Source organism: Pantherophis guttatus, chromosome 4 (assembly GCF_059756535.1).
Source record: "Pantherophis guttatus breed Tessera chromosome 4, ASM5975653v1, whole genome shotgun sequence".
In the NCBI taxonomy this organism is placed as follows: Eukaryota; Metazoa; Chordata; class Lepidosauria; order Squamata; family Colubridae; genus Pantherophis; species Pantherophis guttatus.
The window spans coordinates 23,491,132-23,506,193 of NC_142066.1; the positions used below are offsets into that span (position 1 = coordinate 23,491,132).

Below are 15,062 nucleotides of genomic sequence, written 5' to 3' on the forward strand. Positions count from 1 at the left end.
AAATTTTGAGTACTTCAAATACCACCTCTAGCTGGCCCCAGAATGGGGTGGGAATGGGGATTTTGCAATATCCTTTCTTCAGGAGTGGGGAGGGAATGGAGATTTTGTAGTATCCTTCCCCTGGAGTGAGGATGGAATGGAGATTTTGCAGTATCCTTCCCCTGTCATGCCCCCCAAGCCATGCCCACCAAGCCACACCACACCACACCATGCCTACCAAGCCACGCCCACAGAACCGGTAGTAAAATAATTTGGATTTCACCACTGCTGTGTGGGTGGGAGAGATTCTTGGTTGGGCTGTTTACTGATGGCTCTTTGGCAGCTTCTTGATTGGGGTATTGCTTCCTTGATTGTTGGGCTGAAGTTGACCTTGGAGTAAATCTATGCTGATCTGAGTGCTGACTACTGGTAGAGAAGTGCTGGAATCCTTTTCTCTTTTGGGCTGGTTCATTGTCTCTTTTGCATAGTTTATAAATGTTGTTAATGTCTACTAACAATCTCCAAAGGCAATTCGTAGCATCTTTAGAGGCTCACTAAACGTTTATCAGGCACTAGAAACATTTTAGGGTAAAAAAATGGGTGATGATAGCGACTCTTTCTTTTATTTCACAATATCATAGGAAAAGATGGAAGAAAATCTACCCAATTAACAAATATTAATCTTGCAATGCAAGAAACTTTTGTCAAAGCTTTTGGGTTACCTGTGGACTTCAAAATGCAAAACAAAACAAAATTCCAGATATAAGGAAAGTCCGTGGCTTTAATAAAATAGATATGTAGAAGATGAAATTCAGGCAGGAAGACATTGGATAAATGACCAACAAATATTAACTGTACATCTTCACAACAAAGAAAGATGAACAAAACATGTCTGCCTTTGCATGTTGTTATTGGGGAAGAGGATAAATAAACTGTCAGGGTAATGATGATTTAAAGCTGACCAGCCAATGTAAGGCTAAGGTAACTGTAAAGCTGCTGAAATGTAAGGCTGATGCAATGAGAATGAATCAGCATTGGTATAGCCAGTTTAAGACTCTGAAGGGGTCCATACAAGTCTTTTATATATTTATATATATATTTATATTTATTAAATTTTTATACCGCCCCCTTTCCCGAAGGACTCTTTAAGAGGTGTTTATAAGTTTCAGCCAGGAGGGGGCGTATTCTCCCTCCTTGTGTCAAGTATTCATTGCTGAGTTCTCAGTCTAGAGTTAAGAGGAAGTTTGATTATTTGTCAGGTGTTTACCAACCCTGTATATTTCTGTATATGTCTTGTATATAAACCACTGTTAAATGTCTAAGTCTCTGTATGCTGTGTTTTGCTCCTGGGTTGTCTCCTAAAAGTAATCACATTTGACATAAACCAAGAATGACAATTTCAGAAAAGATTTGCTTCAGAATATTTTTATTGATATTGTACTGTGCACAAGTCATGAGAAAAGTTCAGAAGAACCAAAGAGGCAGTTCTTGTGTGTTCAGATTTTGAAGAAAATGGAAGAGAAGAACTTTATCTCTATGGAATGTGAGGAGGTAATGAGATAAGTGAGAAGGCAGCCCATCACATCAGTATCCTGGGAAATACAGGGAGAAGCTTCAGTCATCTTTACAACTCATGTTTGCAGATGTAAGCATTACGTGTGTTGCATTGAATGTCGTTCCATAGTTTAAAGCCTAAAATAGAAATGAGAAAATTGCTATTATTATTTGCTGCAAAAAAAGGGCTTTTTTCTTTCTTTCTCCAAAGCGTACGATTCAGAAGAATGAAAATACATTCCAATATACATTTATTGTAGATTGTCCTCAACTTACAATCATTTGCTTAGTGACTGTTTGAAGTTACAACAGCACTGAAAAAAGGGGCTTATCACCATTTTTCACACTTACAACCACTGCAGCATCCCCATGGTCACACAACCAAAACTTGGATGTTTGACAATTGGTTCATATTTATGGATAGCTTCAGTGTCCCAGGGTCATGTGGTCACCTATTATGACCATTTGATAAGTAAAGTCAAGCCAAATTCACTTAACAACCATGTTACTAACTTAACAACTACAGTAATTCGCTTAACAACTGTCTCACTTAGCAAAAGAAACTTTGGGCTCAATTATGGTCATAAGTCAAGGACTATCTGCACTATATATGTCTGTGTTTGGAACAAATTAGGAAAGTTGCAGTTTGGTTTCAATTCCACCTTTTGAATTTATAGGAACATTTGAGTCTTATATGGCACTCTATGAAGATGTTTACTTACTTCATCCTAAAATTAGATCAAATAATTTCCTCTCTGAAATAATGTTGAAAAAGGATTAGACACAATTTAGCAACCAATTTCAACTCTATATCATTTAAAATTGGAGAAAAAATTGCAACCATCGAAAGGTATCCATTGCAACATTGAAACTAAAGTCTTTAAGAGAAAATAGACTCCATTCTGTTTTCTAATGGAATTCAACTATGCACTTTGGTCATGCTATAAGTTTTCTTGTCTCTAGCTTTCTTAGATCCTGAAGAAATATATTGCTGAGCTATGGTTCTCCATAGGCTGAGAGAAGTTGGAAACTCTTGGAGAAGTTCAGAGAAGTTCTGGGAGGTTTAATTACCTGTGGATCGTCGCAGCTCCACACAGTGCTCATTTTTGTCGTAGTTATCTGGCTGGTAGTTCATCCAGGATTTGTAGTTGTAAGTGGATTCATCAGCCCATCTCCACTTCCCAGTCTGTGGAATGGATATGTGCTTAAGAGAATGAGAGCTTTGTCTAAAGATGGACTGGTAATATTTATCTATGATTATGAGTGTTTGAATGAAGACAGACACAGATTTCAGAGGATAATTAGAACTGCAGAAAAAACAATTACTACCAACCTGCCTTCCACTGAGGACCTGTATACTGTACGAGTCAAAAAGAGGGCTGTGAAAATATTTACAGACCCCTCACATCCCGGACATAAACTGTTTCAACTCCTACCCTCATAACGACGCTATAGAGCACTGCATTCTAGAACAATTAGACATAAGAACAGTTTTTTCCCGAATGCCATCACTCTGCTAAACAAATAATTCCCTCAACAATGTCAAACTATTCACTAAGTCTGCATTACTATTACTATTAATCTTCTCATTGTTCCTATCACCCATCTCCTCCCACTTATGACTGCATGATTGTAACTTCATTGCTTGTATCCTTATGATTTATATAGATTGCTTCCTAGTATGATTTGATTGTTTATTTGTACCCTATGACTATCATTAAGTGTTGTACTTATGATTCTTGATGAATGTATCTTTTCTTTTTAAGTACACTGATAGCGTATGAACCTAAGACAAATTCCTTGTGTGTCCAATCACACTAGGCCAATAAAGAATTGTATTCTATTTAGTAGTGAAGTATTGAGCAGGAATCCATAGGATTTAGGCAAGTCAATACATGTTGTGCCACTCCTGGTAGTGATAAATAAGGACTGATGATCTTACCTGACGGACATCATGGAGTCCAATCCAGACATTACTGAATTCCCGTTGATAAGTGGAGACATGTTCAGCCACCAGGAGAGTCTCTGCTTTGGTAAGGATGGAGGCAAGGTGGGCTCCACGGCCATAGCTCTGGCACTCAATCTGAAGAAAGCCAAAAGGAATATGACTTCTGTGATCATTTCCCACAACACCAAGATCTGTGAAACTTCCCATGTGTTGAGTGAAGCTTCATAGAATTCCAAATCTGGTCAATCCTTGTTGCAATATGAATTGAAGGGATGTTTTTAAGTCTTATTGGGAGATGTTAACTTTACACGACAACTTGATCTAATCTTGCAGTTACAGTAAAGCCTCTTCCTTTCCACCTCCAACTTTAAGAGTATTTTTACTCAGAGTGTTGGTAAAGAATACATGTGGTTCAAATATAAGATGGTGGGGTATATATTATAGCTCAAAATCTGTAACAGAGACAATCCCATTCTATCCATCACCCTACATACTTTTTTTCCCTATATTTTCTATATAGTAGATGTTGATTGTGAGAAACACTTCTTACCTCAGCTTCATGCCATGTCAGCTTCTGATCAAAATATGCATAGCAGTTTCCTTGGTTTTGCAGCCATTCCCTGGCACAGGTGTCAGCCTCCACTGCATTGCAAGAGGGTGATGAAAAATAATATCAGAAGACAAAAGAACATGATGTCTATATAGAATTCTGGGAACAAAAGAAACATCTTGCTAGATTGGGATGCCTAATTCAACAATTTCCTCACCTGGTGGCCAACTAGGACCATTCAAGAGGATCCCTTGTATGAAAGAAATGTGTTGTGGCTCCGTCCTCCAAGCCTATCTTATCGGAGGAAGAAGGCTCCGAACATGAAGGAGAGGTGATGGCCAGGCCTCCCTCTCCAGGACGCTCCTCTCTGGCAATGCCTCAGGTGTCTCCCGAAGGAGAAGAGATTGGCCAGGAGCCAGGTATTTCCGAGCCGTCGGATAGTGACGAAGAAATATTGTGGTTGGACCCACGCCAGCGTCGGAGAGACAAGAGTGCGCAGCAGAAAAGGAGGCGTGTCAGAGATTAAGCTGAGTCACTGGACCACACCCCACAGGCTATAAAAGGGAGTGTGGTGGCCATTCGGACTCTGTGACGGACAAAGCTAATCTCTGGCAAGGCACTTTGCACCTTCGGACACAATGCCTAATTGCTGCGGATTTAATTACAAACTGGACTATTCAAACTGTGGGTATTTTTGTCTGTGTTATCGGAGTAAAAGTTCTTGGCAGGTAGCCACGGAGTTGCTGCCAAGTTCCTTATCACTGACATTGAGTGTTTGAAGAGTTTATTTAACCCTCGGCTGGCTGGCTGGTTGGGTGTGTGCGTGGTACGGGGACAGAACAAAAGGATTAGAGACCTATGTTTTTTTTCAGAGCTACTAGGGTTTAGTATGAATTGGTCTCCACTGCATTTAAAGAGGCCCATGAAAAAGAAGAAGACAGAACATCATGCTAGATGTAATGGCTCCTGCAAATCAAGATTTTGTGACACTTGGTGGCAAACTAAGGACATTCAGGAAGATTCCATGTGTGAAGATGAGGCTGGAGACCTTTTCTATTACTTTTTCTATACAGCTAATGTTTGATATGGTGATATGCTACTTCTGTGATTCAGAAGTAGTAAACAGCGATCAGATCTAGCAGCCATGTTCATCCTGAATTTGATATTATCCTTTTTTAAAGCTAGCTACACCAGCAGTGGGATTCACATACCTTCCCTACCGGTTCACAAATGTGAGCACACAGCCTTCTGCGCAAATGCAGTACTCACGCATTACGTCCAGGTGGGTGGGCGGAGCTCCTACATTCGCCGCTACCAGTTCGCCCGATCCAGAGAGAACTGGCTGAATCCCACCACTGATCTACACTAGTGACTATTATCATCCTTGATGGCAATGAAGAAAGTGTCAAAATTAAGGCCTGCGAGCCGGAGGTGTCAAACTCAAGAGGTGTCAAACTCAAGGCCCGCCAGCTACATCTGGCCCACAGGTACTTAGATCTGGCCATGGGGCTGGCCTGGAAATAGCAAATGACTGGCCCTCCCAAACTTCAGTTTTGTTAGCAGGGGGGTACAGGAAGCTGTCTCAGCCAAAAATGGAGCTTGCAAGCCTGTTTTTGCTGGCAGAGCACTTGGGCCACAGGCACCCCCAACATGAGTGTGGTCAAGCTGCTATGACCCTCGGCCATTCCTTTCCTGCCCCCCATCCCCCGAGATCAAACACAACCCTGATACGGCCTTCAATGAAATCGAGTTTGATACCCCTGCTCTACATTAACCAAGGATATGTGACTTTTGCATTCCATTGAATTCTTCCTTGATTGCTTATTTTACCTTATGATGTTACTTGATCAGATCACACACAGTACATAAATATGTCCAAAGTGATATAAATTAATATGAAATAACTCCCAAACATGAAATGAGAAAAGAAATTTATCCTGATTTTTCTATTAAAGACTGATTGGGATGCTGCTTTTTAGTGATAAAATACATTTTAAATCTTTGATTCTAGAGACATTGCAAATTCATTACCTTGATATTGTCTCCGGGTCTGACAGGTAAAAATGGACTTGTGACAAATCTTGGAAATATTGGAATAGGTTTTTCAAATAAATTGTTTAGGTGGACATTCTTTTTTGATGCAAATGACCTTAGCCACAAGAGAAAACTCTTATACAAGAAAAAAGTTTCATACATTATGGAATTTCTTTTATTGTCTAAAAGAATGAGGATGAGGTATTGTAATACCCCAATGTAAACACCCTTTTATTTTTGAAGATTGATATAATAAGTAAATTCTTCTAGCTTCAGAGAACAATTAATTTCATTTTACTTTTGATGAATCTAGAATGACACATCCAATTCTAGTCTACATCTCTTGTCTTTTTTTAAATACTGATTCTGGCCCTCTCTAAGCTAGAACCAAGAGTGCCCCAGAAAGAAATAATATGCCTGGACCCTCCCCCCCCAAGACAAATTACAGAAGATCAAAAGAATCTCTCCATATGATGGAAATCAACCCCAGGGGGGTTAATACAACTTTGGCTAATGGTCCAGATATATTATGGAACATCATAATTTAGTGGTAGTCCATAAATATTAGATGCCAAAGTTCCCATGTTTAATTCCTGAAAGTGTAATGTTATAATTGTATCTTTGTCTAGAAATGTTTTGCTCAAAACTACCTACATCTAAATTTTTGTGAAGGGTTAGCATCACTTTAACATCTATTGGACACTTATAATTTAAGATGTATTCCAATATTATAAAAAAACCTAATGGGCATTAAAAGACAACCATACAATGGTACTGGAAAATATCAAAGGAATTACCTTGAAAGAAAGGACCAGCGAAGAAGATGCCAAGAAGACTGAGGCTGAAGTAAGTGAGGAGAGCCATCTTCTGGTTTACCTTCAAAGATAGAAAGGAACACTAAATACCAGAACTTCATTCTTTAATTGCCGTTCTTTGAAGAAAGGGAATGAGGAGAATATGTGTTTTGCTTGTTTAAATTGCACTTCTTATCCTGCTCTCCCCTTATTTGGATTCTGAAGAAGCTATATATTTGATATGGTACAGAACAAAATCTACTACAGTTATGTTTTAGCAAGTTCAAGGAAATTTTATTTTATTTTATTTTTATTTATTTTATTTATTTAATTTATATACTGCCCTACTCCCGAAGGACTCAGGGCGGTGAACAGTCAAACAGTAAAAACACATAAATACAAAATTTAAAAACAAAATAAAATCGAATTAAACAAATTTGGCCCAAGACATATTAAAGCCCCAATCATTTAAAAACCAATTTAAAATTTGCGTAATTAAAAAGAGGGAAAAGATTAGGCCAGGCCCGCCTGGTGGAATAAAAAGGTCTTAAGAGCGCGGCGGAAGGTGCGCAGATCCGGGATCCTCCGTATCTCCGAGGGGAGCTCGTTCCAGATAGTAGGTGCCCCCACAGCATGAAATCATGCTGATTTCAGTAGGTCGACTCTACATAGGGTAAACCTGAACCCATTGTCTATGGAGATTCTCAGTCATCCAGGTCATGGATGTCCCAAAGGTGTTTTTTCAGAAGGCAACTGGACTTTGTTTTTCCTTGAAGATGTTTCACTTCTCATCCAAGAAACTAGCTGAAGAAACGGGTTGGATGAGAAGCAAAATGTCTTCAAAGAAAAACAAAGTCCAGTTACCTTTTGAAAAAGCATTTTTGGGACAACCTGGACCAATTGATCCCAGCAGAACATTATGTACTTCAGATCTTGCCCCAGATCTCTCCTGAGTAATTTTTTAAATAAATTTTAGAGCAAAATCAGAGATTACAAACAAAATAATGGCTATGTCTCATATTATATATCAGGACAGTGATGTCACGAATATCAGTTTCTTTATTTTTTAAAAAATATATTTTTATTTACATATAAATATATTGAATACAGTGTAAAAGTCTTGGCATTCCACTTGCCATGAAACACAGGTAAAAACAAAATAACATATATACTATTTTAAACAGTGCTAGTGTTGTACCATCATATTCTAGAATGTTAACTTATCTTTCTAATATCTACATTCTAATACCTACATAGTATCTCTTTCCACCTAACCTGATTCTTTCGCATTCCAACTTTTACCTCGAGTTTCTAACCATTGATAGAATCTATTCCATGTAGCACAGTATTCTGTATCTATCTCCCTTATTTTTCATTTTTAGCGTTAGTCTATCCATTTCCACACAGGCTAGTATCTTCCTTATAGTCTCCTCCTCTGAATATTAGGAATATCAGTTTCTTTCTTAACCTGAGGAGAAGCTACAACTCATGTCAACTGCCAGAAATATGGACATATATTACAGAATATTTATTCGTATAGTCTTTGAAATGCACTGTAAATAAATATCATGAATTAAGAATCTGGCAATATTCCAGTGTTCTTATTCAAATGAAGTTTTGCATTTGATTTCTTATAAAGTCTCAGTTGCTTTTCTCTGTAAGACACTGAGAAGCAGATATTGTAACAAAACCAGGTTAATAAAACTTTTACTTGTTGTGAGAATATAATTTTTGTTCATAAAGATCTTATCACTGCTATGCTTGTTTGCCGTCCATATCTGGTTCTGCTACACTATAGCATGCATCTCTTCAGTCACTCACCTTGCGATGTTCTTCTCCTGGATGGGCAGAAGTGGTGGACAGCTGAGCTGGATCTCCCTCAGATGCTGTCTTGCTTTCTGAGGAACAGTTATATACAACCCAGGGACGCATGGTGCAACAATAATGACCTGAGTCCTTCAAGGAAATCCTGATCTGTCCTTTTCAATTTTGCATAAATAAAGGCCAAAGGGGCAGGAAGTAGTTCATGAACCCTATCATGTAGCACGGGAAAAGGGCATTATCTTTTATTTTAGACATGTAAATATTGCTAAAATAATCATTTGACAATATATCCTTAAAAGAGCTGTCAAATGAAGAATATCATTTGTTCATTTTATCATTCTATTGATGTTTAATTTCAGATATTAGCTTGGCCCCCAAGGTTTCTCTAACCCACTGCAAGACCCTGTTTTTCTACAATGTACCTGGTTTAATATTTTCCACACAAGACTCCTTCTCCTTCTCCTTCTCCTTCTCCTTCTCCTTCTCCTTCTCCTTCTCCTTCTCCTTCTCCTTCTCCTTCTCCTTCTCCTTCTCCTTCTCCCTCTTCTTTTGAGTGTTGAGAACAACACTCAAAATGTCTAACGACAATGAAGATGATGGTGATATCCATTCAGTCTGACTCTTGGCAGTTCTATGGGCCACATCTTCTGATCTTATACTTGTAGGAAGTTAAAACCCACCCCTCTCCTAGAAAAATGAAATATTTTAAGAAACATTAAAAGGGCAGAATATTTCCCCTAAAAGGGAGGCAGAAACTCAGCCCCTCCACCGTTGTTAATGGGCACCATTGAGGCATGAGTCAGTCCATTCTACATGACCAAGATCTACCTCCTTCAGGCAGAGCCATTTAATTGCCCTTCATTGCATCACCCAACAAGATTCAACCAAACTTAACACAGAGACAACCTAAAAAGCTAGCTATGACCTCTGACAGCAACCAATCAGGATATTCTTCCTGTGCCCCAGGAAGTTGAAAGCCAGAGAGGCCCAAGGACTCTCAGTATCTCAGTATCTCTTCCCTTTTTGGGGGGCCGAACCGGGAGGAACCCACCACTGGTCTTAGTTGTAAAGAAATTAGCTCAGCTTTCGTTTGGAAATCAGCTCAGATTCTTACTCTTGATAATTGTTTGTGAATTGATTGCCTCTGGCCATTTGCTTATATATGCATGAAAGTTGGACTCATTTTATATATTTGAGATAAGCTTGAAGAATTTACTTCAATGTGAAACTATTGTAGAAAGTTAGCATCCACCCGTCTCCTAGGAAAATGAAATATTTTAGGAAATATTAAAAGGGCAGAATATTTTCCCAAAAAGGGAGGCAGAAATTCAGCCTCCACCTTTGTTAATGGGCCATTAAGGCCTGAGCCAGTCCATTCTACATAATAAAGATAGGATTAGCCTTCTACCCATCTAGCAACAGAACTCACCACACGGCACCTGGGGAGATTGCATCACCCAGCAAGGCTCAGCCAAGCCTGGAACTCAAAAGACAACTTATAGAGTTATCCCTGCATGGCCCTATGGGAATCTGACAACCAATCAGAATACAAGGTCAAATGCAAAGCCCAACAGAGAGCATAAAACCAAGGCACTCTCAGCATCTCTGCCCCTTTTCTACTCAGGATCTCAAGCCAACCTTCTTTCCAAGCAACTTCCATGAATCCAGTGTCTTCTTCCCCACTTGGAACTGAACCCAGAAGGATATTTCTTCCAACACTAGATAAACATAACCATTCATGAGCCTGTACACTCTGTATTTAGGTTTTCATGTGCTTAAAGATTCCACATTTGATTAGGAGGACAATATCAAAATACCATGGAGTGTCAGGAAGTATAGGCAAATGAAGGTTGGACTCCACAGAGAAACATTCAGCATCTTCTTGTGAATAAAGGATTGTTCATGAGTAGGATGAAGTTTCTCCAGATAGCTATGCTTACCTGCTATTGGAATCTGGATATTTATTTTATTTTATTTATTTTGTTGAGTACATATTAGATAATATAAGTATAAGCATGAATTGAATACATAAAATGAATACAATTAAGGGAACATTAGGACAGGGATGGTAGGCACGCTGGTGCTCTTATGCACGCCCCTTACAGACCTCTTAGGAATGGGGTGAAGTCAACAGTAGCCAGTCTAAGGTTAAAATTTTGGGGGTTTGGAGATGAAACCCAGGTAGTGCATTCCAGGCATTGACCACTCTGTTGCTGAAGTCATATTGTCTGCAATTGAGTTTGGAGTGGTTCCCTTTAAGTTTGTATCTATTGTGTACTCGTGTATTGCTGTGGTTGAAGCTGAAGTAGCCATTGACAGGTAGGACATTGTAGCAGATGATTTTGTGAGCTATGCTTAGGTCATATCTAAGGCAGTGTAGTTCTAAATTTTCTAAGTCCAAAATTTCAAGTCTGGTAGTATAAGGTATTTTGTTGCCAGCAGAGGAGTGGAGGACTCTTCTTGTGAAATATCTCTGGACTCGTTCAATTGTATTAATGTCTGATAGGCAGTGCGGGTTCCAGACAGATAAGCTGTATTCAAGAACTGGTCTAGCAAATGTTTTGTATGCTTTAGTTAGTAGTGTAATATTACCTGAGAAGAAGCTATGCAAGATTAGGTTTACTTGATGTCTTTTTAGTGATATTGTTACAGTGGGCTTTGGCACTTAGATCATTTGATATGAGTACTCCAAGGTCCTTGACAGAGTGAATTCTAGAAACTCTAGTTTGACAATTCTGTCTAACTCAGCTTCTAAACTAACTCAACTTTTTGATCATCAAAGGTATTTTTTTTGGCTTTCCGGTATTTGAGTTCTGGATTTTCTCTGTAGCCCATTTGAACTCTGATTGCAACTCTGATTAAACCAGGCTTGGCTTGTTGTTTATTGAAACTGCCTTGCAGACTGTGGCTTGTTTCTTGATTCTTCTTCCATTCCAATGGAGTTTTCTGTTCATTGCCTAGAGAACGCTATAGCAGAACAGAAACCCAGGCCAGATTTCATATCTGACGGTCCATAATGGTCACGGCCTGTGATAGAGTAGGTAGAAGATTATGTATAAATTCAGTAATTAAGCAACCAGCTTCCCCCAGTTTTAAGATTTACATAAATCAGCCTTGATGGTATCTCTAGGACCATGATGGTGAACCTATGGCATGCAGCACCCTCGCTGTGGGCACGTGAGCCATTGCCCCAATTCAGCTCATCCATGCATGCGCACCCGTGCCTTCAGCCAGCCAGCTGGTCATCTCTGTTGTGCATGCATGGGGAGCGGGGCACACATGCATGTTTGGGGAGATGAGGTGCATGTGTGGGGCTACACACACATTGTATTTTGGGGGTTTGGGCACGCACATGCCCATTCACGCGCATTTGCACGGAAAAGGTTATCCATCACTGTCCTAGGATAAAAACAATCCTTCCACAAGAATTCAGCTATTTCATGTGTTATGTGGGCAGCCAGTACATAGTTTTTACTCATTCCCTTCCCTGAATTTTCCAACATCTGTGGCAGTGGTAGGTTGCCTCCGGTTCAGACCGGTTTTCAAGAACCGATAATAAAACTGGCAGGAAGCCCTGCCCACTGCCCCGGATGTCATCCTCGGCGATCTGCGCATGCACGATCCCATTGTGAACCGGTAGTAAAGGTAAGGGCCTGGTGGCTCAGCAGACTGATAGCATTGTGATTAACACCAGCTGCCTGCAATTACTGCAAGTTCAAATCTCGCCAGGCTCAAGGTTGACTCAGCCTTCCATTCTTTCTAAGGTAGGTAAATTGAGGACCCAGTTTGTGGGGGCAATAAGCTGTATAAATATACAAAAGTATGAAGGCTATTGCTTAACACATTGTAAGCCGCCCTGAGTCTCCGGAGAAGGGTGGCATATAAATCAAAATAAAAATAATAATAAAAAAAGTAGAACCCACCCCTGATCTGTGGATATTATTAAAGATATCCAACTTATGAACAGAGATTAGTGGTGCAAAGATTCTTACCCAGTGTTGTACACTGAAAAATAATCACAAAAGCTGAAACTTCCATTTTTTAAAATAGTTTGTGATAAGGTGTCGAAGGGATTTCCCTCCAGGCTTATACATTTCCTGGTGGCCTTCAAGAGTGAGCTGAAAGGGGGAACAATGATACAACTCAAGAATGATATTTGCATGCATACATAGTATTTTACTACTCTCTCTTCAGATTATCGACCACCTTAATTTTTGCACTATAATGGAAGACCAGAAGTTGCATAAATGGTATGAGTCATAGTCAGCTGCAAATCAAAACCTCTCAATGTATCTTTTCCTTCAACTTCCTTTTCATCACGTTATTTTGCCTTTGGTTTTTTTATATAGCACTTTTCTTTTTATTTTCAAAAGACTTTTCATCTAAAAAAAGAATCTATTGAGCCCCAAAGAAACCGCCAATGTTTAGTTCAGAGCTATTCAGTTCTTTGATTTTAAAATAAAGAGCACAAAGATAAATTATTTTTAGATAAATGAATGGTTTATTGGATAGATAAATTTAGAAGACCATCTGTACGGTGAGTCACTCTTGGGAACGGTGCCATCACATCTGCATTGTTGTTAAGTTGCCTGCAAAACTGGGAAAGAGGACTTGCCTCAAAATAGCTGTTTATGGAGATTCTCAGTCATCTAAGACATGGTTGTTCCAAAGGTGCTTTTTCAAGAAGCAACTGGACTTTCTGATTTTAATTTGAAGATGTTTCACTTCTCATCCAAGAAGCTTCTTCAACTCAAAATACCTGATTGCACCACTAATAATAAAGTTTTCTTTGTCCATCTAAGAAAAGGTTGGGTGATCATTGATAAATGTGGACCACCTCCTACAATGTATCTTTCATGGTAAATATGTTCAATCTAAGGTAATTAAATTCCTCTAAATTGAAGTTCTCTGTCTGAAAACTGTCGAGGTTTATTTATTTTTATTTATTTATTTTATTTATATTTATTTTTATATGCCGCCCTTCTCCGGAGACTCAGGGCGGCTTACAATGCGTTAAGCAATAGCCTTCATACTTTTGTATATTTTATACAAAGTCAGCTTATTGCCCCCACAAACCGGGTCCTCATTTTACCCACCTTAGAAAGGATGGAAGGCTGAGTTGACCTTGAGCCTGGTAAGAATTGAACTCGCAGTAATTGCAGGCAACTGGATGTTAAATGCTGCCTTAGTAGGAGGCATTAGCCTCCTACTAAGGTAACCTTCTCCTACCTACCTCCTACCTCCTATTGAGGTAACCTTCAAACTGGTCACTTGTGAGTCACTTGTGACAAAGACATTCACCTTGGGGCTTGTTATAGCATTTAGTAACTGGTCATCCTGGTTTGCAATGGTGTCAATAGTATGTCAAAGCATTTCCTGAAACCTGTTACCCTTGTTATTTCATCACACCTTCTTGAAATGTATATAACAGACACCTGTAGAACACAAAAACTCTAAGATCACCTTCAGCAGGAAACCACAACATACCTTCTGGTGGAAGATTCAGGTGAGGCCCTAAATTACCTGCTTTCCCCCCACCCCCATGGGATTGCTGTTTCCATTTAAGGATGCTGTTATGGTTCCAAACCAAGCCAGCAAAAGAAGAGGCCACACTGTGAGTAGAATGGGTCTCTTTAGTGAAGTCTCAGCTTGGCACGTGGTGAACAATAGAGTAAAAGGGTTTCTAGTCAGCATTACTGGCTTCTGCTAGCCAGCTGGCTATATGGACTCAGCATGCTCCGCTCTCCTGTTCCTACTTGCTCCCTGGCTGGCTCCAACAAGCACTTTTTTGCTTAGCCCAGTTCCAGCAAGCACTCTTTGAGCCCAGTTGCTGCTAGATCAGCATACTCCAAGGAGTATGGGAGTCTCCCAGTTCTCTGATGCACTGGCCCTCCAGCACAGGTTGTCTCCCTACAGACATGTTCGTGTGGTGGAGGGAAAGGGCCCCAGACTATCCTCAGCCTCCTATACCCACCTTCTCACCATATTCTTGTGCCCCATTTGTCCAAGCCCAGGATCACAGCTTCAGTCATTTTTGGTACGACCACGAAGCGGATCATCTCCCAGTGCATACCCATCTCCAACCTTGCAGGCTCTGTGATGTGGGTGGTGGTGGCTCCTCCCAACAGGGACCTGTCTACCTGCTTGAACTGCAGTGACTTGGCAACTACCGTGTTGTAACCCCCAGCTCATTGACTGCTGACAAGCTAATCAGACAGTCAACCAATGCCTCAAACACTCCATGAGCCCTGCTTCCAGGGACTGTGAGACACCTTGGGACCACAAAAGATCAGATGGGGGTACTTACCACTGGATCTTGGTCCTCCTCATCATCGCTGTCATCTAGGACCTGCAGCTGCTCTGCCTCGGCGAGGATTTC

General features: G+C 40.0%; 1 protein-coding gene across 1 annotated transcript; it reads right to left on the reverse strand.

Moving 5' to 3' along the window:
• Positions 1-1,388: 1,388 nt before the first annotated feature.
• On the reverse strand, positions 1,389-8,892 carry LOC117662271 (C-type lectin Cal-like). The gene is made up of 6 exons (XM_034411596.3): positions 8,681-8,892; positions 6,863-6,941; positions 4,032-4,123; positions 3,476-3,616; positions 2,605-2,719; positions 1,389-1,671 (listed from the first exon to the last, which is right to left on the reverse strand). The coding sequence occupies exons 1-6, from the start codon at positions 8,789-8,791 to the stop codon at positions 1,604-1,606; spliced, it is 606 nt and encodes a 201-aa protein (XP_034267487.3). The 5' UTR covers positions 8,792-8,892; the 3' UTR covers positions 1,389-1,603.
• Positions 8,893-15,062: the final 6,170 nt, after the last annotated feature.